Source organism: Tenrec ecaudatus, chromosome 6 (genome assembly GCF_050624435.1).
Source record: "Tenrec ecaudatus isolate mTenEca1 chromosome 6, mTenEca1.hap1, whole genome shotgun sequence".
In the NCBI taxonomy this organism is placed as follows: Eukaryota; Metazoa; Chordata; class Mammalia; order Afrosoricida; family Tenrecidae; genus Tenrec; species Tenrec ecaudatus.
This window is the reverse complement of record NC_134535.1, coordinates 89,937,151-89,960,792: the sequence shown is the minus strand read 5'-3', so window position 1 is coordinate 89,960,792 and position 23,642 is coordinate 89,937,151. Positions and strand designations below refer to the sequence as shown.

The following is a 23,642-nucleotide window of genomic DNA, read 5'->3' as shown; positions in this document are numbered from 1 at the left end:
TATTAAGCAATTTAAAATTGAACCCACACTGCTAGGTGTTACCCCTATCTGAATATAGTACTGCTGTTATCACGATGACAGTCTACAATAACAACTCTTGTTTTTGCTCAAGAATTGACTTTCACAGAATGAGGCATGACCAGGCTTACCGTTCTATTGTGTGGATCTCTTCACTATCCTAAATCACCACTTTTGACACATATATTTACACAGATTAGTCAATTCCTGACTGCCATGCATAAATATACCTTGTTTAAGCTGGTTTATGTGGAAATTGCTGTGAAATTCCAATTAAGTGCTTTTTTTTTGACATGCTCTTACTTTGACATAAATTAAATGTTAAGCAGCTGAGCATGTGACTGCAATAGAAAGCTTTAGAATGAGTAGCTTTAGAAATTAACCATTTAAAATAATATAATGCAATAGCTATATAATTTTGAAACACTTAAAAATAAGATACTTCCTAAAGCAATCAACCCAAGAGGTAACTCAAGTGTAATAAAAAATAAAAGAAAGTGACAAGTTGACAAGTATGTGAACCCTTTTTGAATCCATTAAGAGTCATCTGAAGATGCTCTGGGAGAAAAACCCAAAGCAATTGCATCCTAGGTACCCATTGATGCTGTCCAGGTGCAGTTACTGTGCCAGCTATCAGGGTGGAGGCCTGCTGACCAATAATGGTTTATAGTAACAGCAATGTTTAGGAAACGCCTACTTTCAGTCAGGCACTGGACTAGCTATATGCTTATGTCACAAATTATTTAATGTTCTGACATCAAATGAGCATACGTCTGTACTGGGTTTATGACTGCTTTCGGCAAACATATTTTTAATGAAAAGACCAGAGAAATAATAAAAATTTTAGTATAAAATTCCATTGTGAGCTATAAGGAGGAGGATGCACAGTGTTGGCCAGTTATTCAGTAAGAGCTGGATGCCAGAAAGGGGATCCATCTCCCAAGAATATCAAATAGCCTTTCCCACCTGAAAACACACACACATACACACACACGTCAGGTTCTATAGGGCATGAAGTTCCACTAGTATAATTCTTCAGGAGACTCCAAATTGTGTGCACTTCCAACAAGTCTAGCATTCAAGTTTCCTTGTGGAGCCGCAGCAAGATTTACATACATGCCTTAAGTTTGGGAACCCAACTGAAGCCTGCCTGAATCCAAATGACTAAAGCTCACTTATTCACTGAAAGCTCCATGGGCTTTTCTCCTCTTCGTAGGTTGTTTTGACTTATCTGAAGACACCGAATCAAAGCATCCAGTAATTAATTGGAATATTTAGTTAATATGGAAAAGTGTAGCCAACTTAATGGTGGACCAACCTGGCAAAATTTAACTTAACTAACTACATAATTCTGTGCTTTAACGAACCCCAAAGCCAAGGTTGGTTACAAGTTTGCTGACAGAGAAATTATTTTTAAAATTCTGTTGTCTAGAAAACAACATTTTCATTTTTTAAACTATTTTCATTCTTTTTACTGATAGGAAAGAAAGCGGGTAACTGAATAGAGGTAAAGCCACACTCTTCCTTGGCACTGTGGCCTCTGGCACTGACTGCCTTGAGCTGGCCTGTCAGAGCAAAGGCACGAAAGACCACTCATCCGATTTTAAGTAAATTTGAGGAGCCCGTCACAAAGCCGCGCATGTTTTCAGAAAGATGAGGAGAAGTGGCAGAGATTCGTAGCAGCCTGAGCAAGGGTTTTTAAAAACACCATTGCAGAAGAGGAACAGAAATTAAATAGTGTCAAACAATGGTCTTAATAACCTCCTTCAGGAGCCAGGTCCATGGCGACAGGGAATAAGCGAACCTCCACTTCTGATCGGAAAATAACACGAGAGGACTTCAAAAGTTTCATGGGGAAAAAAAATCCATTGTCTTTCGATTCCATTTTTCTGGGAACTTTTAAAATCTCACTTACATGGTCACAAAAATATGTGACTTTGATGAATGATAATCACCTGCATTGAGTAGTTGAACCTAAGAAATATCAATAATCCAGTAGGGTTTGATTTCTTTTATTTTGAATTTTGTTCTATTTTCATTGATGAGATTCAGTTGCAAACCTTTTGATCACAAGTAAAAGCAAGTTGGGTAAAGTCATCTTTTACCTTTCTGCTCACCAGAAAACAACCAAAGTCATCATTTTTGTCTCAAGAACATTTCAAAGACAAAGGTCTCAATGACCTGCTGCAGCTCACAAGAAGGTAACTCCAGCAAAGTGCCCACTTGTTTGAATCTGCCCTTCAATTCAGTGCACGTCATACACATTGCATAGCTATCGAGAGCCAAGCACTGCACCAAGTGCTGTGACTGCCAACACGGGAAAGGATTGCTCCTCTTCCTGAAGAATTCAGTTTAATGATCCTTAGTTTGTGCTACAGATGGAGATCGGATCGTCAAAGAAACAATACCAAACTCTATTTTGTCCAACTCCAGCCACTGCACCAGAAATAGATAGGATCTATTAAAAACTCATATTTTGTGTTTCCCAGTAATTCTCAAACCAGAATACACATTAGAATCACATAAGGTGCTTTTCAAAGAGTCCCGATGGCGTCATTGGGCCTCTAACCATGAATTCAGCAGTTCAAAACCACCAGGCACTCCTGGGGAGAAAGGCGGGGTTTTCTATTTCCAGAAAGACATCGTTTTGGAAACCTACCCGGGAAGTTCTGCTCTGTCCTATCGGGTCACTGAGACTTGGAATTAACTCGATGGCAATAAGATGAGTTACGTTTGAGGTTCTTTTCAATGATTCAAATGCCCGGACCCCATCCTACCCCAGCCAAACCCAAACCCACCGCCATCAAGCTAATTCCAACAAATTGTATCCCTGTGGAACAGAGTAGAACTGCTCCATGGAGTTTCCCGGCTGTCAATCCTTATCCGAGCAGACAACCTTACTGCTTCCCCGGGGAGCGGCTGGTGGCTTCGTTCGAAGGCTAACCATTTGATTAGTATTCCAATGGTTAAGCCACATGTCACCCACCCCAGTCTAATTCAATCATGCTGCTTAAGAATTGGACCACTAGCAGTTTGTTTGTTTGTTTTCCAATTTTGTAGGAGAAAACACAGCACTATTGAGTGACGATGGCGTTCCGTGGAGAATCTTAATCTTTGGCCACAGTGGTAAGAGCTCTTGGTCTCAGTTCCATAAACCCTCTTGGAAATGACTTGGCATAGTATTTTTTTCAACTATAATGTGTAGCTGAAACACCGACCGATACCTGGTGAAACCCAACCTGTTGCCAACCAGTTGATTCTGAGGCACAGAAAAGCCATAGAGATGAGAGATGCTTAGCACTCCATAGGACTTTCCATGGCCATGTGGATGTAGATTGTCCTTCCACAGCTCCTCTAAGTGGATTCAAGGTGCCAACCTTTGGGGCACTTCAAACCAAACTCATTACCATCAAGTCAATGTAGTGAGCCTGTAAGCTCACAGTGATCCTATAAAACAGGGTAGAACTGCCCATGAGTTTCCAAAACTGTTCATTGTTTATGGGAGTAGAAAGCCTGGTCTTTCTCATGCAGAGCCACTGGTGGTTTCAAACTGTGGACTTTGGAGATCACAGCCCAATGAATAATAGCCCAGGGCAAACTATTTTTGCCATTCAGGGATGACAAATGTTGGTCTTTTCTATCCCCATTATTATTATGATTTGTGATAAGCTATAAGACAACATATAAAAAGATATAAAGTGGGAGATTTTCTATAAATATACTCAAAACACTGGCATAGAGTCAGTTGGGACAGAGTACAATTGTCTCTGGGTTGCTGAGGTTGTAATTTTTTAATACTTATTTATTTTTATAAACAGCATTTGGTGACAAGATCCCAATATCCTACAATAGTTCAATCATTGCAAGAAGAATTGTATAGCCATTACCACAATTTTAGAAATGTCCTTTTCTCTTACATTTCTTGTTATTAGCTCCCCATTCCCCCAGCCTCCCCTGTCAGATCCTCAAGGAACAGTTAAATCCACTTAAAGTCTCTATGTATGCAGTCATTCATCCTGGATTTCATATCGTGAAAAATGAACAAAGCAAAAATCAAAAAGTTACAAAAGCAAACAATAACAAAACAAAATGAGAAACATCCAGCTGAAAAGAAAAAAAAAACAGGAAATATTTAAAACTAGAACAACTTTCAAATGGGTCCAAAGGGAGATCAAATGATAGGGTGTTTGATTTTAACCTATCTACATCTGTCATAATCCAGTTTTCAATGTACTCTGTATGATATAGCAAGGCTACTCTATCCCTGATCGATGTTCAAAGGGATTCCCTGGAGGCTTCAGCCACATGGATTTCCCCTCCTCATCTTCTTTTGCTCTTTGAATGATAAATGGGTCAAAAGGGGGGATCAAGTTAGATGTTACATTTTAACCTAATTATAGCTACTACAATTGTGTCTACATAATAACAATTGTCTCTGCCTAATGAACAGGCTATTCACATCCCTAGACAGTGGTCACAAGGAAATCATTGGAGGCTTAATCTATGTGTAGAACCGGCTAATCGACTTGGGGCTTCCCCTGTCATCCATCACTTTTTGCAAACCAGGAGTGTACGATTTAAGCACTGATACCATTCCCTCCTTTGAACTTGGATTACCTATATACTCGCGTAGAAGCCAACCCAAATATCTGCTCAGGCACCTAATTTTACCAGAATCATCATGAAAATGTGCTGAAAAACTTGGCTTATACGCAAGTGTATATGGTACATCATTTACAATCCTTCGACCACATGGCCTGGTGTGCTTCTTCCATGTGTACTTAGTTGATGCCTCTCTTAGATGGCTGTTTATTTGGAAGCAAGTCTTTAAGACCCCAGAGGTTCTACTTTCTGACAGCAGGGCACCAGCTAGTTCAGTGGTTCTCAACCGGTGGGTCACGACCCCTTTGGAGGTCGAACGACTCTTTCACAGGGCTTGCCCCATTCATTACAGTAGCAAATTTACAGTTATGAAGTAGCAATGAAAATAATGCTATGGTTGAGGGGTCACCACATGAGGAACAACATTAAAGGGTCACGGCATTATGAAGGTTGAGAACCACTGCTCTAGTTTCTTTGTCACATTTTGCTCTAGCTCTCCTATTTTCAATGAAGGGTGCTTACCAAGCAGGCTCATGTCAAAAGAACTAATTCTTATTGTGGTTACAATTAGTGCAAACCCCAAATCCACTCATATATCTATGGTATATATATATCTGGTTCCCATTAGAGACATCATTACCATTTTATGTTAGAGAACATTATCAATCATCTCCCTGGGGCATAAGGTCATTCTATTGATAGTGTCATGAATTTAGCCAATGGTAAAGAATTGAAAACACAGTTGAGAAAAGGAGATTAATCAAGTGTAAGCTGAGAGAAAGCCTCATCTTTTTCTCCCAAAGCAGCCACAGGCCTTGTACCCAACATGCAGCCATCACTCCAGGAAGGCCTGCAGCAGGTGAAAAATTTTAATCTGGATCCTGGTTTAGAAGGACTAGATTAGCAAAACCAAAAAAGGAGAAATAAAGGTATCCCTGGTAGGAAAGGTTGCAGGAGCAAAGGAAAACAGGTGAAGCTACGACTGGTGGTAAGGGCATGTCAAGGAGACTAGCCTGATGCCTGGGCCAAGGTCAAACTGGTGGATATTATGCAATGTAAGTCGATGATAGGGAGTTGACAGAGTGATGGTCTTAAAGGTCAAACTAGTATGAAATGGTCAAAGGAACTTGGTTATCTCTATCTTATGCTATAACAGAAATACTACAAATTGGTAGCTTTGATAAATGGAAACATATTCTCTCACACATCAAGAGGCCTTACGTCCAAACTCAGTGTGCTAGCTGTCAGGAAGGTTTTCCCTCTCCATGGGCTATGGAGACAGGCCCTTGTCTCCTTTCACCATATCAACCTGTGGGTTGTGATGCCTTTGGGGATCAAACGACCCTTTCATAGGGGTCGCCCAATTCATAACAGTAGCAAAATAACAGTTAGGAAGTAGCAATTAAAATAATTTTATGAAAAGAAAAAAAACATTTCCAAAACAAACCAAAGAAAAGAATTTTACGGTTGGGGGGGTCACCACATCGTGAGGAACTGTATTAAAGGGTCGCGGCATTAGAAAGGTTGAGAACCCACTGCTCTATCATCTCCTGGGGGCAGGCAGGTCACAATGCAGGGACCCCAGGATAGAAGGATGTACTGCACCCTCTGCTCTTCTTTCTTCTTAACAGGAAGTCCCTCCTTTTGATTCACCTCTCTGTCCTTTTATCTCTTGCCAAGACAAAAGGTGTTGCAAGCTGTTACCTAAGGAAACTCCCTTTACTCGCATAGGGCAGCTAGCAGTTTTGAACTGCTGACCTTGTGGTTAGCAGTTCAATGCTTAACCAACTACATAACCAAGTGTCCTCTCTAATTGAGTGGTGGGATCTATTTCTCCTTTCTCTAAATTTGGGATGGTCTCAGAGACTTGTCTGATCAAGGGAAATGGCAGTTGTACTGTTTTGGAAATGTCATAAATATGTCATAAGAAGCCAGGCTACGACCTGGATTTCATGGAATACTTTTACTTCGGACTCACCCTTTCAGAATGTAGCCACCAGACTGGAAGCCCAAGACTCTGGGGCGGTACCATGAACACCTCCAGCTGATCACTCAGAAAACAACCAGGCTCAAGTGCCAGTCATGTGAGTACATCCTATACAGGCAAGGCTTCAGATGACAAAAACTCCCACGATATCTCACTGTAACTGCAGAAGAACCACCCAGCTGGCCCCAATCAATCCAAACAAGTTTGAGGGGAAAAGTTGTAAGTGGTTCTTTAAAGCCATTGCATTTGGGGAGGGTTCCTTAATTATCAACATTCCTGTTTCTAATATTTTGCTCTTGGAGGAAGTCTTCCACAGTAGCTCTATTTTATCAAGGGGCATTTTAGGGGCATTCTGGAAAGTCAAATGCTGAGCCTAATATCTGTTGTCCTTTCAAAGTGAAATAAGGTTGAGTGATGCTATGTAAGGTGGTTGTCGTGTGTCACTGAGTGGACTCAGTGATCCTAGAAGGCAATGTCAGATCGACCCACTAGGCCACTCTATGGAAGTAGATGGCCAGGTCTTTGCTCCTGCTTACTCAATAGTGGGTGTAAAACACAAACTTTGGGGTTAGTAATAGAATGATTAACTGTGAATTTTTAGGATTATTCAATTAATAATAGGAGTGAGGCTTCAAATGCTTTGCAGAAAAAATGGAATTGAGAGATAATGGAAAATTCCTACAAACTTAAAGGGGAAAAAAAGTTTTGTTATGAATTAAATTTTGGTTTCGAAAACCAATGATCAGTTTTACATTCAACAACTCAGACTTTTTCCCATCCCATCCAGTGTAATCCCTTCGCTACACCCTCACTTACCTCACTTCTTCCCTGTGTTTCCTGTCTCCATCCTCCCTTCCTAACCTTCTAGGTTGTGACCTTGACTAAATGCTGCCCTTTTCATCTTAAATAGTTGATTATTCACAGGTGTGTAGACTATGCCCCTACTACACTGTTGCTTCCCTGGTAGACTTGTCTACTGTTGGGTAAATGTTGTGCCCTGAGCATGAGTTCCAGATGGGAAGGATCACTAAGGGCCGTACTCTTGGGGCTTTGACCAGTCACTATCAGACCAGTAAACCAGCTATCTTTTTTTCATTTTCAGTTTTGTTCCACATTTTTCTACTACTCTAACCAGGACCTTTATTTTCCCCCAGCACATTTTAATTTATTTTTAAGTCATTTTATTGGGTGTTCGTACAACTCTTATCTCAATCCATATATACATCCATTGCGTCAAGCACATTTGTATATTTGTTGCCCCCGTCATTCTCAAAACAGTTGCTTTCCATTGGACCTTTGGAATCAGCTCCACATTTCCCCCCTCCCTCTCTGTTCCCCCCTCCCTCATGAACCCTTGATAATTTATAATGATTGTTTTATCATATCTTACGCAGAATCTTTTCATGAACTCCTTTTCTAGGCAGCTGGTAGTGAGAGTCAAGCACCATGTAGCTCTTCTGGACTCTGGGTCACGGAGACTGATGTTTTTGTGGTTCATTAGTCCACTGAACTACTTGTTTCCATGAAGTTTTTACAGTAGAACCCCGGTAGTGGACCGCATCAGTGCTTGACATAATCAGATTTCGAGGCGAAATGTCAAGAAAATTTTTCATCAGAGTGCAAACAAAACATGGGAATGTGATCCCACACATGTGATTTGTGTAAACAAAAGCAGTTCGTGTTCCCGTCTCTCCTTGTTAATTGACGTTGTTTCAACCTTTTGAGGCTGTGTTCCGAGCATTTTCCTAGAATTTTCTTTTTTGGGTTTTGTTTTTAGAATATATTTTAAAAAACCATGGGTCCTAAGAAAGAGTTTTTTTTAAAGAATCATCATGATAAGGACTGGTTAACCATGTTATCGATATTGTTGGCGGCAATTTAGTAAACCCTTTTAGAAAACAGTTAAGGAAATGCCAACAGCTGACCACATTAGGCAGATTTTTTTCAGAGAAAGCCAGCCAGGTCCTGGTGAAAAGAGGAAAAGAAGGGGGAAAAAACCTCCTGAAGAGCAGCTACCAGTTGATCTGATGGCAGGGGATTCCCCTTCCAAACAGTGACTCTCTCCATCCCTCCTCTCCACATTCCTGTCCACAGATCCAGATCCTCATCAATCTCAAGGTATGGGTCAGACTGTAGTTGTTAAAAAACTTTTTAAATGTTGTGTTTCTTATTTAAGTTGTATTATTTAACTCTGAACTTATTTACTTTGAATTTATTTATTTTTGAACTTATTTACTCTGTATAATGTTTTGTATAAAAAGTCAAAGTTGGGGTGAAAACTTGGTGGTCAAAAATGGATTAACCCGTTCTGTTATTACTTATGGGAAAATTGATTCTGAACTCGACTGTATCACATCTTGACGCTCCTTCTAGAATGGATTAGCGCCAAGGTCTGGGGTTCGACTGTAACTGGTGCTGTGAACTGCTAACTTCAAGGTCAAGGGTTCAAACACTCTCATTGCTCTCTGGGAGAAAGTCGAGGCTGTCTGCTTGCACAAAGATCCACAGCTTTAGTAACCCTATATTGGCTCAGTGAGCAGTGGGTTTGGGGTTTGAGTTTCATCACTCTCCTCTCAATAGGGAGAGGCCAATAGTCGCACCTTAGCTGGACGCTCACTAACTTTTAAGACCCTGGTCTCGACTCACCATTGCAGAGTACAATGTTGTCCTTGTGAACTATGCTGTGCCAATTGACCTTAGTATATCGGAGACGGTGGTTCTGAGCCCCCAGACCCAGTGACCTATTCCCTCATGGTGTTTGGTATGTCTAAGAGGTTTTCATAATTTTGCCCTCCTGTTTGCTCCAGCTGCCTCTAACTCTTGCAAACCCCTCGGTGTCTTGCCCTGTCTCCATCTTTTTTTTTTTTGCTAACCACACTCTTATTTCACATTGCCTTCCCATTCACCCACGTTAACAACTTGTTCCCCTCTGGCCAGTGACTTATGTTCCTTTGCCCCCCACCCCTGGTAATGATCAAAGATTGCTTCTTTTCGTGGGACATTTTTTTCTTGGCTTTTCACAATAGGGGTCTCATATGCTATTTGCCTTTTTGTGATTGACTAACTTCACTCAGCAGAATGTCGTCCAGGTTCATCCATGTTATGAGATGTTTCTCAGGTCCATTGCTATTCGTAGCTCTTGTAGGATTCCATTGTGTGTGTGTAGTTGTTGTTAAGTACCATGGAGCCAGTTCCAACTCCAAGACCCTACGTACAATGGTAGGAAATACTGCCCAGGCCTGTGGGCCCCTCACAACTGCTGTTCTCTTTACAATGGGTGTTATCCATGAGTCCACTGTTGTAGCAGCTGTGAGCATCCATCTTGTAAGGTCACTCCTCTTTTTCGACACCTGTCCTTCTCCAGGGACTGGCCTCTCCTGACAAGCTCTCCAATGCACAGGAGATGACACCTCACCACCCTTGCCTCTAACGAGCACTCTAGTCATACTTCTTCCGAGACAGATTCGTTGTTACTTTGGTCATTGGTGATGAATTTAATACTCTTCGCCAGCACCATAATTAAGGCATCAATTCTTCTTTGGTTTTCCTTATTGAATGCCCAATTTTCACATGTACATGAAGCAATCGAAAATATCATTGCTTGGCCCCGGTGACACCTTGAAGTCCTCAAACTAACCTTGCTTTTCAACGCTTTAAAGAGGTCTCGGCCAGTGGAATTCCAATGCAACTTGTCTTTGATCTCTGACTGCTGCCTCCCTGAGCAGTGATTGTGGATCCCAGCAACAAGATATCCTTGACAGAGAATTAATTATCCATTCTTCTAATAATGTTTCTTCCATTGATGATTTAAAGTGTTTTTTTGCTGTTATGAACAGTACTGTGTTTAATATGAGTGTGCATACTAGGGGGCATCCCCCAAAAGAACCACCTGAATTTTTTTTCCAAAGCTATGCATTTAATTTTTTTTACAATGCTATCACCTTCAAAGTATTCTCCATGACACAATACATTTGTCAAATCAGTGATTCCATTTTTGGAAATGTTTTTCAAACTCATCTGTTCAGATGACTTAAAGCACCTCCCTTATCTTTTTCTTCACCTCATCAACATCATCAAATCGCTGTCTTTTTGTGCCCCTCTACATTCTCAGAAACAAAAAGAAGTCACATGGAGTGAGGTCAGGTGAGTAAGTTGCAAAAGAGGCATGCTGGGTTTTGCCCCAAATGGGTGCATTCATATGGGTGCATGAGCAGATACATTGTCATGGAGGTAAAACCAATCTCCTGTCTGCCATAAATCAGGTCTTTTGGGGAAGCACACTGTTACACAATCTTTTCAGAACCTATAAATAGAAAGCTTAATTAGCAATCTGATCCGGTGGACCTAACTCCAAATGCCCTACGAATCGACATTGTCATCGATTTGGGAAGTTGACAGATGTCCAGAACAAGGTTTGTCATTAATCGATATTTTACTTTTTTTGAAATGAGAAAACCACTCATACCGTTGAGTTTTTTTCCCATAGTGCTGTCCTTTTAAGCTGTGTTCAACATCACAACAGTTTCGGCAGCATTTTAACAGAACAGGAAACAAAATTCCAAAGTCACAACTTGTTCTCTTAAATTTGCCATCACAAAAAAAATGAGATTCGAGCAAAACTGCTTTTATGGAAAAATTCACTGTGGCCAGAGAGAACCTTCCAGGTGACACCACCAGGTGCGCTAATCAGAGCAAGTTGCTCAAAGCTCGCCTAGCAGGGAAAATGCGTACTATAAAACCTCAGCGCATCGGAGCTTTGTCGCGGGTTGTTTTATTGGGGCATACCCCTCATATCTAGTCACATTGTGATTCTTTTTCTCTTTTCACTTATTCTTTATTAATCATTTCATTGGGGGGTTACAAATCTTATGACAATCCACCATTCAATTGTGTTAAGCACACTTGCACATATGTTGTCATAAACATTTGCAAAATATTTTCTTTCTACTTGACCCTTTGGTATCAGCTCTTTTCCCCTCCCCACCCCTGGTGAATCCTTGATCAATCATATATTATTGTTGGTATTTTGTGTTTTATACTGTCCGTTGTCTCCCTTCACCCACATTTCTGTTACTCATCCCCGTGGGGAGTTGGGCTATATATTCACCCTTGTGATGGGTCCCCCCTTTTCCCACTACTGTTCCTGAGGGTTTTATCTGTCCTGAATTCCATGTGTTGAGAGTTCTTATCAGTACTAATGTGTGTGCCTCCGTCTAGCCAGATTTGTCAGATAGATCTGGGTCATAGTAGTCAGGTGGAGGAAGCATTCAGGAACTAGAGGAATGATGTGTGTTTCTTCAGTGCCATACCACACCCTGGTTGAATTGTCCCTTCCTTGTAACCCATCTGGGGGGATGTCCAATTGTCTACAGATGGGCTTTGGGTCTCCACTCCAACACCCCTCTTTCACAATAATTGTTTGCCTGGGATCTTTTGATACCTGATCCCATGGGCACCTCATGATCACACAGGCCGGTGTGCTTCTTCCATATGGCTTATTTGATTCCCTGCTAGATGGCCTCTTGTTTAACGCCAAGCCTTTAAGACCCCAGATGCTACATCTTTTGATAACCAGGCACCATCCTCTTTCTTCACCACATTTGCTTATGTATCCATTTTGTCTTCAGTGATCATGTCAGGAAGGTGAGCATCAAAGATTGCTAGGTTCCTAAAACAAAGTGATCTGGTGTTTAGAGAGGCCTTGAGTAGAGGCCCAGCGTTTGTCTGCTAGCCTAATTCTTGTCATATAAATATATGTACATTGGCCTCTTTTCCTTCCATTTTAAATTAATATATTTACATATATGCATGCCTATGGCTATACCTCTATACATAGCTTTTACTTCCTACTTCTCTATTTCCTTTCACCTTCTATTCTACCCCACTATCATGTTGACCCTCTACTCAGGTCTCAGTAATTCTTCTTGGCATGTTGTGATTCTTATCTCTCTAAGACATAAACCAAGTAGAGAGACTGCTAGGCTATATGGTATCTCTCTTTCTAACTTTTTAGGGAGCTGGACACTGCTCTCCACAGTGGTGCCATATTACCGTCCCACCAGCAGTGCATGAGTGTTATACCCTTGCCAGAATTTTTTGTTTTCTAAATTTTCTTAAACTTTGTTATTAATCCTGGGTCTGTAATCTACTTGATACTGCTTTATGTTGTGAGAAACAAAACCGGGAAGAGAGTATATGCAAACAAACTCTCGATGCTATATATATGTTAAGGAGTCTGGGAGGCCAGGGCGCCCAAGTAAAAGTCATTCCCTGAATGTCCCCCTATAACACCAATTTGAAGGAACTACTTGCAATCACATGGCTGCTACTACGTACCCTTGAAGGTCAACTGCTTGAAGGCTATCTGCCTAACGGTTATCTGCCATCAAAAACCATCAGACCATCTAACCCTAAATACAGATCACTCCCTTCTGATAAGGATCATAGATTGTTCCCCTGGAGAAGAGCTCAAAGACATCTAAGGGCAAGCCAACTCAGGGATGACCAAACTTAGGCTGCCATCTTGACTCTAGAGCCCACTCACCTTGTTGCCTATGTACCTTCCTGTCACATGTATGCCTCTAGTGTCTCCCCTTCCTATTTCATGTCTACCCCTAGCTTGTCCCCTCATGTTATGTGTATTCCTCTAATAAAATCCCTTCCTGTTACGTATGTGTTTGCCATGGCTTGCATACCCAACATAGAATAAGCTTGTGAGAGAATACATTACTCTCTCTCTGTTCAGACCTGATTCCTGAAGCCATGGTGGAGGTGAGCACCCTAAAACTTTTGTCTCTCTCTTAATTTCTTCCCTTCAAGTAATCCCTCATTCTGTTTCTGGTCAACATGAAAGAGGTGAGCCCTACCATGTTTTATTTTGTCTGATGTCTCTTTAATTTACCCCAAAATTTCACAACTGCAACACTGGACCCATTCAATTGTGGAGGCTCATCTCCATGTTGTATAACAAACTTAGCCTTGAATCTGTTTGAAAATCATAGCATGCCCCTAAAGCCAATGAAGCATTTTAAAATTTACCCAATTAGCCGTTACTGCTTTTAAGCTGAACACAATTTCCCAATGAAGGGCCGTGTAGGAAATCCTGTAAGCTCTGTAGGCCAGAAGGTCTCGGTCCCACCAGTCAATTCTGCAGTTGTAGGGCAAAAGCACCCAAAAAAATACATAAGCAAACATGTATGGCTCTGCTCCTGCTTTCGAGAATACACTGCCTTTTTGTGTGTCAGACCTAGTATTACTGCAGAATTGCTTGAATGCACCTGAACCCCAATGGGCCTTAAATTAATCCATTTGAAAATGTGTCAGCAGTCATCATTTCTCTACTCTTCTTAGTCGAAAGTTGTTCAAGGTATAACTTACTGACCCCTTTACATATGTCAACTTCAAAATATACAAGAGATTTAAGGTATCTAAGAACACTTGTCATCCTCAAGAGAAGTTGTAAAAAGTGTATACACTGTGTATTATATTTTCATATCTTTTAAATATTACATTTTGGATAGTCAATTAGAAATAGCAGCATTCATGGTGTTACAGCATGGCACTTGAATATATAAAAGAGCTAGTTAATTTTCAAGATATTGGTAAACAAGAATTTAATAGTGTATGTAAAAATCCATGAACTTTTTACTTCCATCTTTTCCTAATATTTTGATTCTGAAAGAAAGTTTAGAAACTTATAGAGGTTTTTTTGATCTCTGACTTCAGAGAAAATTTTAGTACTTTAAGTTTACTATTCACATAACCCAGAAGAATGTGCCCCTGAAATATTCCCAACTAATAGCTGGTTGACAGAATGAATAAAGCTATTAAAAATGAAATCAGTTACGGTGACTTTATATAAACTGATGAATCACTCAGCTTTGCCAAATCAAGTACTGACTGGAGGCTAAAAAGAATGAAAGGCAAAGATTTCATTAAAAGTGGAAACATTACTGAGAGTAAAATAAAATATTTTGGAATAAAATATACAAGGGTCTGGTAAGCATGTTATGTGTTAAGGCAAAAATCCAATTTCTTACTAAAAAATAATAAAATAGAAACGTACTCTAATGAATTCTTAAATGAGGATTCTAATGAGCATTCCTAGATAAAAATCAGATTGGTTTGTTGGTTTTTTTTGGTTGCTTTTTTTTTTTTAATCAATTTTGCCTTTTTTATTCCTAGAAGACTCCAGGTGCAATTGATGAAAATGGAGTTATTTCCATTGACTTAAGAATTATGTACTTTTTGTTAAGGGAAAAAATCACTTTAATTGGGAAAAAAACATTATCTAACGGCTCTGTTAAACTAATATTAACTGGACAAACACTGTATCGGGTGCCATTGAGTTGGTGCTGACTCATGGCAATCCCCAAGTAGAACAACACACAACACTAGCCCCCAAATGAAGCCCCTTTGAACAGACAGTATCATGGATTCTAAAGTTATGGACAAGGCAGTAACAGAAATGTGCAGGTAGAAAATCGGTTGAATGAGGAGTAAACGAAGTGTTTGCCACTCGCTCTAACATGAGGACACACATTTGTTTAAGTGTTCTAAAGTCAGCATTTTGCTTCTGCAAAAATTTTCATAGAAAAGATTTCCAAAGCATATTGTGAGGACATCCATTACACAAATTGTGTCTGGAAACTGCTTCCTACACTTTCAGTTTGCTGTCGTGATTCAGTAGTAAATCTGGCAATAAAAGAAGGGCTTTATCAGTGGACACAAACACAGGGAGTAGGTGGCATGACCACAAAGTGATACCATGACATCTAATCAGGGGCAACACCTGAGCCAGATTCATGGCAAGTGTAGTTAAAAACACCCTTCACAATCCCTTTAAATGTCCATAATACGTGCCCATACTATATGGCATCTTTTAGCTCTATGCAAACCATAACACTCTAGATCCTAAATTTAATGCCCCGTAAGCCCATATGCAGAATTCTTGGCATTCAAGGTATTGTGCCTCTTAAAATAATCCTCAAATCCTTAAAGTGAATAGTAGGTAAGCAGGGAGTTCTGAGATGTTTCTACTTGCCTGCTGGATTTACTCCATACTATTAAACTTGAAGAGCTTCAATGAGTGTTAACTGACTTGGATTCACTTGTTAAAGTAGAGAAAAGGGTGTTGCAGGACAGGGCTAAGAAAGGCTGGACATGCAGAGTAAGACATTAAAGCTGGTGAATTGCTAACCAGTTGCGGATCCACCTCATACATAATTTGGTAAGGAGTGAGGCTTATCCAACTTGACCAGAAGTAAAGAGACTGTCCATTGTTTCTGCTGTTTCTGTTCATTGAAGGAACTTCTCCTTGAACCTAAGCAGTTTCTTAACCATATAATAATTTATTCAGAGCAGGTTACTCATGAACTATGTAAAACGTATTAGTAAGTTAATTTCGACACAAAGATCTACCCAAGGATCATGAAGAATATGCAGATAAAATGAGGATATGATCCCAGTATTATCTACAACTTCCACCAATAGACTGCTAGGATAATGGCCTGAGCTCCAGCAACCGCTAAAATGGTGTCAAGCATTGCTCTGTTCTGAACCCCATTCTCATCATCCTGGCTCCGGATCAGCATCAGCAACATTCAAGATTCTGTGATCCTAATTTGCCAAAATAGATCAAGAGCATGGTGTTAGCAACAAAATGACAAACTTATGGTGTAATAAATCAGACCCTGAAGTATTCCATCAGACTACCATCTTTTATTTGGGCACAGATCCACCACTACTCGATTCCAAATCCCTAACATACAAAGGACGTTACTTCCTTTCATGCTTCCATAAATCTCAATGATGGAACTGTTGGAACACAAAACTTAAGTGCAGTACTTTAACACACAGTCCAGGATTATTAGCTAGTAATAACTGGGACTGAGAGATAGACAAGAAAATTAGAGGTCATTTTAAGTATGCCGGTAAGAGAAAACCCTAGCTGGGTGCCCCTCCCCCTCCAAAAAAACACTGGATCTGCATCCAATTCTGCACTAAAAAGTACAATTTACTTGGGAAAAAATAATTTAAAATAGAGCACAACCTGCCTATTCAGAATGAACACTGGCTTTCCAATCCTTTTATTCTGACCTCAGAATATCTTCAGCACATGGAGTAGATTTAATAGACATTAAAGAAAGTCATATTCAGGAAATTATTTTTATGGCAAGCATTTCCTAAAAGGTGTAAAGTTAGCAAATGCAATGTAAAAGACTATTTATTTGTTCCACCTATTTTGAAGAAAATAGGATGAATAACCAAGAGAAATTTATACTTACTCAGTTTTTACTTTGACTCAATTATTATTTGCCTAAAATTCTAGACCCTCTTTTATATATAAAAATGTATCAATGTTTTAATGTAGCCCAAGAGTGATGTAATACTGACTTTAAAGAACTTTGGGGGAAGAATCTCCAATGGTTAGGACTGACCCAATAAACCCTCTGGTTTCCACTAATACACAACAGCAGATCTAAAACAATTCCCAACCCCTAACCTCACCCAGAAAGGCAAACTTACTATCAATGAGAGGTGCCCTCTGAATTTGTTAAAACAGCTTTAAAACTACATAGGTAATTTGGGAACATACAACTCGGAATGTCTCCTTCCTTGTCCTAAATGACCAAAGACTTGCCAACTTTCAGGCATGAAGCACTGGCTGCTATACTTTCATCCATGACCTGTTAGTCTACGTTACTGGTTGGCTGTCACCACTTTTCAGACAAGTCTTGCAATAAGATGATGGGACGAGCTAATTTCGTTACCTGTGGGCTAAGATACAAAATCATAATCTGATTTATTATCGTGATAAGGTTATTGGCTATCCCATTAGCCTTCCTTATTAGCTTCCCATATTTGATGAAAGACTAAGGGCCAAACATGTGATCAAGTTTTTTTCTTTCACAACAGCCTAGAAGTTTAAAATGACATTTTTGAATAACAAAATTAGCAAGTGAAATATTCTGTGTAGAAAAAAATTGGGGGATATCAATGGCTGCCTCACTGACCTCTCATGAGGACTAAAGGAGCTTACAATTGCGAGACGGCTGGGTAAATGATAACGTAGTAGAGAACATGGATGCTAAGCTCCACAAGGGCTGAAGTAGTCATCTATTTTGTTCACTAGTTACCCAGGGGTCTAGAACAAACCTTGACACGTAGGAGGCACGCTGGAAATATTTGCTGAATGAATGAAATATATATATACACATATATATAGTCATTAAGTATATATATATACATATATATAGTCATTAAGAGTGGGTACCAAAAACAAGGAGGTCGAAATTTATATAATGGCATAAAACTCCACATTACATGGCACAGTATTTTACCAATGCATTAAAAAAAACCTCATTGGTCTTGGTTTTCTTATATTATCTTCTTCAGCATTTCGCCTGGTGCACTCACCAAATAAGGCTTGGGGAAAATGGGGGACACTATACTAAAATCATTAAAAACCACATTTTGTGATTCACAGCCATGCTAGTCCACAGTAGTCACTGAACGATCAGGACTGATTATTCATTGACCACTCAGAGAGAGAGAAAGGAAAAGATAGAGATAGACAGAGGGACGGAGAGACAGAAAGTGATGTCTCTGAAAAAATAATAGCTTTTCCCTCTTAGCCTCTCATAGAACATCAGTCACTAGTTCATGTGATAATTAAAATTTGGGCACTCATTAGGACTTCATAATTCTACATGTTATCAAAGGAACCTCATGACAGTTGGCAATTCAAGACTGTCACCTGAATAATAAGCAAGACACTGGGGTAATAGAAAACTTGATTCTCTGTCAAAGTGCAAAAGCAAATGAATTTAAGTATTGGTTTTAAGCAGTTTATTTGTAGGCATGAATTTAAGGGATTTTAGTGTTCTATCTTTTTCTAGGTTCAAAAACTAAATGCATTCTTTATAGGAACAGTTTTACTAAAAGTGAAAGGTGGTTCAAATGAAAATTCGACAGGCCTCGCATCTTCGGTGGAGATTGCATAAAAGATTTCATGAATATATGCTTAGCCTATATTAGAATATATCAAAGAGAAATATAACATCTTAATCTCTTTCATTATTCCAAGAAATCATCTTTGTGTTTGCATTTGGTCACTTTAATAAGTGCACAAGAATGCATATGTCCTGGGGCGGGATAGCTAAGAAGTTCTTTACCCGTTAACTGCAGTAATTTGAATGAAATGAATATATGGAATTGTTTGGATTTAGTTCACATAACCTGTAAGATCTACAAAAGTAAAAAACTAAGCACTTTTTCAATGGTGAGTAGTTGAACATATTCCGGACTTTTAAGAGAATTCCTGAAAAAATAGCTTCTAGGAAATTAATGCCTACTCACCCAAAGTTAGTGCGATCACCAAAAGATCTTCGAAAATGTTATTTTTAAATGGCATTCATTGTTCATAACTTTGTTCTTTGTGGCTCTGCTTTTTACGTTTCTAATTTTCCTAGCACTATTAAAAATAAGCGACAGGTCCAAACTTCTAAGTCACAAAAACTTTCCCATAACTGTATTTCCTTTCCCAGTGTGCGAACTGCTCCCTAGAATTTAGAGTTTTCACTAGGTGAATGAGACCGACGCTCCTATCTCATATATTTGTTCCGTTCTGTCTGTTACTAACCATTTTTTTAAAATAAAGGACCAGGGCAGGTTCTAAACATGTTAGCTTCTATAAAGCCATTAGCACTACATTTGATCCGGCAGTTTGCTGGGACAATGGCGGCTGCCGGGCGGGGTGCCTGTTAGTCACTCTGTACTACCCACCCTGTTGGGGACTGGCGGATGAGCCAAGATCCTCTGAAAAAGCAGGAATTAGAACACTAACCCAACAGGACTTCAGTTCCTGACTGTCCATGCGGTGGTTCTTGCCCTTGATCATTGCCAACTTCACCAACCCGCCATGGGCTTTGACCACTTGGTAACTCAATGGTTGACCCCCTTCTCCCCAGTGCCTCTCAAGCTACATCATGCAGTAATGACGGCACACCCCGACTGCCATTCTTTTGATAAATCCCCATTTATGTTCAATTCTGTTGGTGAATTTCCTATTCCGCCTGCCAATTCAGCGGCTGCAGCTCAGCAAAGTCCGCTCCGATTTTTCTTCTCCCGTCTTCAGCCATCCAAATGTACGCATGGAAAAAGCCAAAACTTCGTACAACTCGTTCCGACGAGCTTTTCGCTCCTTCCTGGCTGTCTGCGGGCTGCAGCAAGTCTGAGGCGCTAAAGGCGAAGCTCTCCCCTCCCTGACCTTCCGAGGGAGCCCGCGCGGCCTGGCCTAGGAGACAGGTGCGACCCGGCCAGAGCCGCTGAACTTGGAGAACTCCCAGAAACCGGCCCGGCTCGGCGCCCCTGGGACCTCGGGACTAGGGAATGCTCTTTACAGGCCAGGCAATCGGGGCGTCCAGCTACTTTTGGAAAGGAAAGGACTCGCGGGGACCTAGTGGTACCGCTAACCCCAAACCAACCTCACTGCCCTCAGACCGTGCCGGCTCCCGAAGATGCTGCAGGCCAGGGTAGGACGGGCCCCTTTCCCGGAGTCCACCCACCTTTCTCCCGAAGGGGACCAGACGGGAGAACGATGCAGGGCACTCAGGAAGCCGTACCCCGACTTCAGGTCGAGATGCCCTAGGAAGGCCCTGCCAGGCACGGTCCCTGCGCACCGGGGCGCGTCCCGGAGCCCTGGGTGCGGAGCTGGCTTACCTGGGGCTGGCGGCGCGAAGGTGCTGTCCCCGTCGCCCGGCGCCCGGCCCGACAGCCTCGGGCAGTCCGCCGCAGGGCTCAGGACTTGAAAGGCCCACCGAGTGCCGAAGGGCGCCCCGCCGGGATGGCCTTGTCCCCCCGCGGGGCACAGCTTGAGCGGAACCGGGCTGGCGGGCAGAGGCCGGACCTGCGCGCCGGCGACGACGAGCGCGGGGCCGTGGGGCGCGGGCGGCGGCGGCCCGGGCGGCGGAGCGCCCCCGGCCCGCAGCAAGTTCTCGATCAGGAAACTCTTGCCCAGGTGGCCGAAGCCCGGCGCGGCCGGGAGGTGGAGGAGCGCCGAGGACGCCACCACGTCCCAGTAGGCGCCGGCGGGCGCCGCCGCGGCGCTGGGGAGCATGGTTGGGCCCGCCGCGCGCCCCCCGGGGCTCCCGCGCCCCCCGCCCCGCTGCCTCCGGCCGCCGCGCACGGGCTCCGAGCGGCGAGGACGCCTGCGGGCTTGGGACGACGACGATCGTACGTGTGTCTGTTGGGAGTTTGTTGGGGTTTTTGTAAGGGACAGGGGTAGTAAAGATGGAGGGAGCCGTGCGTTTCCCTGGCCCGCGGCGTCGGCTCTGGGGCGCCCGGGGCGTCTCTCTGGCTCTCTGTGCAGATCCGGACGGGCTTTTTCGAGGCGGCTGGAAGGTATGTCCAGCCCATCCATTCATGTCACCCGGCCCATAAAGTGATAGAGAGGAGACTAACAATAAGTGCCAGCCCCGAGAGTCGGTGCTCTGGCAAGGGGAGGGGCATCAGAGGCGGGAGGTGGGTGTGGAGGAGACGCTAAGCAGGCGAGCTCATCTGTCCCCTCCCCGTCGCCGGTGGGTCCTCGCCCCGGGGTGCCTGCGGGCGGGGCAGGCGGGCCCAGCTCCGGAGGGCGCTCCCGAGGCCACCCGTGGGACACCGGCGAACTCTCGGGCGTTGGTGTCACTCCTGACAGCGACGTGAGGTGAAAGGAAAGTAAACCGAGTCTTGGAGCGTTGTCATCAGAAACAGCTCAAGTGCTACTGAGACTGTTATGTGGGACCAGTGTTTAAAGCAGGAGTTGTTTGCATATTAAACGAGGTACGGAAAATGAAATGATTTTCTGGGAGAACTCTTGAGAAATGTCTCCGTTTCCAATGATTTATTTCCGTCGCCTTTTTGTTTTAGGGATCGGGGAAAGTGCCGCTAACGCCATTACTCAAAAAGAGAAGACCGAATAGACTTTGATCTAGGGAAGGGGATCTCAGAGTTGGTTAAATGCCAAAAGACAGGGTCTAAATCTAGGAAGGAACAGCCAGCCCCAAGTTCATCTATATCACGTGGTTGACCCAATGCCATCGAGCAGATTCTGACTCATAGCGATCCTATTGGACAGGGTAGACCTGCCCCAGTGCGTTTCTAAGACTGTAATTCTTTACAGAAAAAGAGCCTCCACTTTCTCCTGCGGAGCAGCCTTTGGTTCCTAACTGCTTACTTCAGCCCTCCTCCACAAAAAGAAGGGGGGATGGGAGGGAGGGAAACACTGCGTTATTAAGGATTATAATCACTTTTTCTTTTCTTATGGAAATTTATGTATCTTCCAATTTATTACTAACAGTTTGTTAAATGCAGAATGGACAGAAGAAAAGCATGGGAGTGTGTATGTGTGTGTTTGTGTGTTGTTAAAAGTCATTTTGAAAATCCCAAATGCATTTTAGTCAGAGATGTACCTCACTCAGCTTTACAACCTTGGTAACTTTGTCCATCTGTGACAGAGGCATGATTAAACACACACACACACACACACACACACACAGATCAGTTCCATTCAGTCAACTTCAACTCCATATGTATCAAAACTGTGTTTCCCTGGCACAATTTCACTGGAGTGTTAAAATTGACTTCTCTCAATTAACATTTCCTATTGCCACTCTCCTCTCCAAATTTAGATTACAATAGTTTATTTAGAAGTGTGTGTGTGTGTATGTGTGTGTGTGTGTTAATAATTCTGCAAAGGTAGAAGTCACGTGGTAGTCTTCCTTTTAGCCTAAGAATAATTTGGTCCCTGTCTTCAATTTACTGTCTGGAATTGCAGACTTGTGAGGAACATATACTTTAAAATAAAATAGATTTCCTTTTCAAAATCACCCTTTGGTGAATTGATGTATTTATATTTCATGTACATTAACTTTGCCCAAAGTTTGTTGTTGTTAATGTTCACTCTTCCCAACGATGAGCATAGGAACCTAAACTAACAAGTTGGAATTCTTTTCTAATTTGATGTATACTTTCATCAACTGTGGCAAAATGGGAAATGAGTGTTTTTAATGCTAATATCTACTACAGATATTCATTCAGTTGTTCTGGGGATATATACATTTATCATAACCATATAAGGTTGGTACTAATATTAATCAAGAGTCTCTGGATATAGCAGGTGGTCAAATGAAAGGTTGATAGATTGTGTCCATCCAGAGGGACCTCAGAAAATAGGCCTGGTGATCTACTTCCCCCAAGTCAGCTATTGAAAACCCTGTAGAATAAAATTCTCTAGTATTTATGGGATCACCTTGAGTCAAAATTGACCCAATGGAACGTGTGTGTGTATGTGTGTTGCGTGGTGTGATCAGCCCAGTGTTGTAGATGAAACAGAATTGAAATAATTTTCCTAAAACTACAAAGCTACCAAAATGGTAAAGTTGAGGTACACCTCAGGTTGGATAATTTCAAAGCCTTGTTCACAACCTTAAATTCCATCATCTCCCTCATCACAAACTTCATTTGCCATTCTATATTGTTTACCTCTCCACACCCCTCTCCAACGGAGGCTGAAAAACAAGTATCACTCTTCTTTAGCAGAAGTTGGCAAGGACGATGTGCATTGGGAATGACTATTGGGTCAGTCAACTTACCTACCACAGACAGATGGGAAGCAAGTGGAAAAAAATCTGTGCATGAAGTGGTGCGAGAATTAATATTTGTGGCAATAAGAATATAACTGAGGTGACAAAGGTTCCAAAAGTTGAGTCTATAGGACTAGATAATGAAACTGTGTAGTAATTCTCAACCAGGGACAATTCCCACTTTGGGGATGTGGTAGTTACATGATGTCATGTCAACTTGAAGACATATAAAACTGCAGGGGTAGTATCCAACCTGTCAATCAGGTCACAGCTGGTGGGTGTAGCCTGCTCATAAAGAGGACCCTGAGAAGTACACACTCCCCCTCAGTCTTCACCTTCCTGCTGGCTCACTATGGGGCCTGCCAGATCCCTGGTATGCTTCCACCGCCATTGGATCCACAAGACTTTGT

The 23,642-nt window shown here is 41.9% G+C and overlaps 1 protein-coding gene across 1 annotated transcript in view; it reads right to left on the bottom strand.

The window, feature by feature from the left end:
* Positions 1 to 20,726, bottom strand: part of DBX2 (developing brain homeobox 2) — a 46,115-nt gene extending 25,389 nt beyond the window's left edge. The window contains exon 1 of the mRNA XM_075553020.1: positions 20,330 to 20,726. Coding sequence (XP_075409135.1) covers positions 20,330 to 20,726 — 397 coding nt within the window. The remainder of the gene's footprint in view (positions 1 to 20,329) is intronic.
* Between the last annotated feature and the right edge of the window lie 2,916 nt (positions 20,727 to 23,642).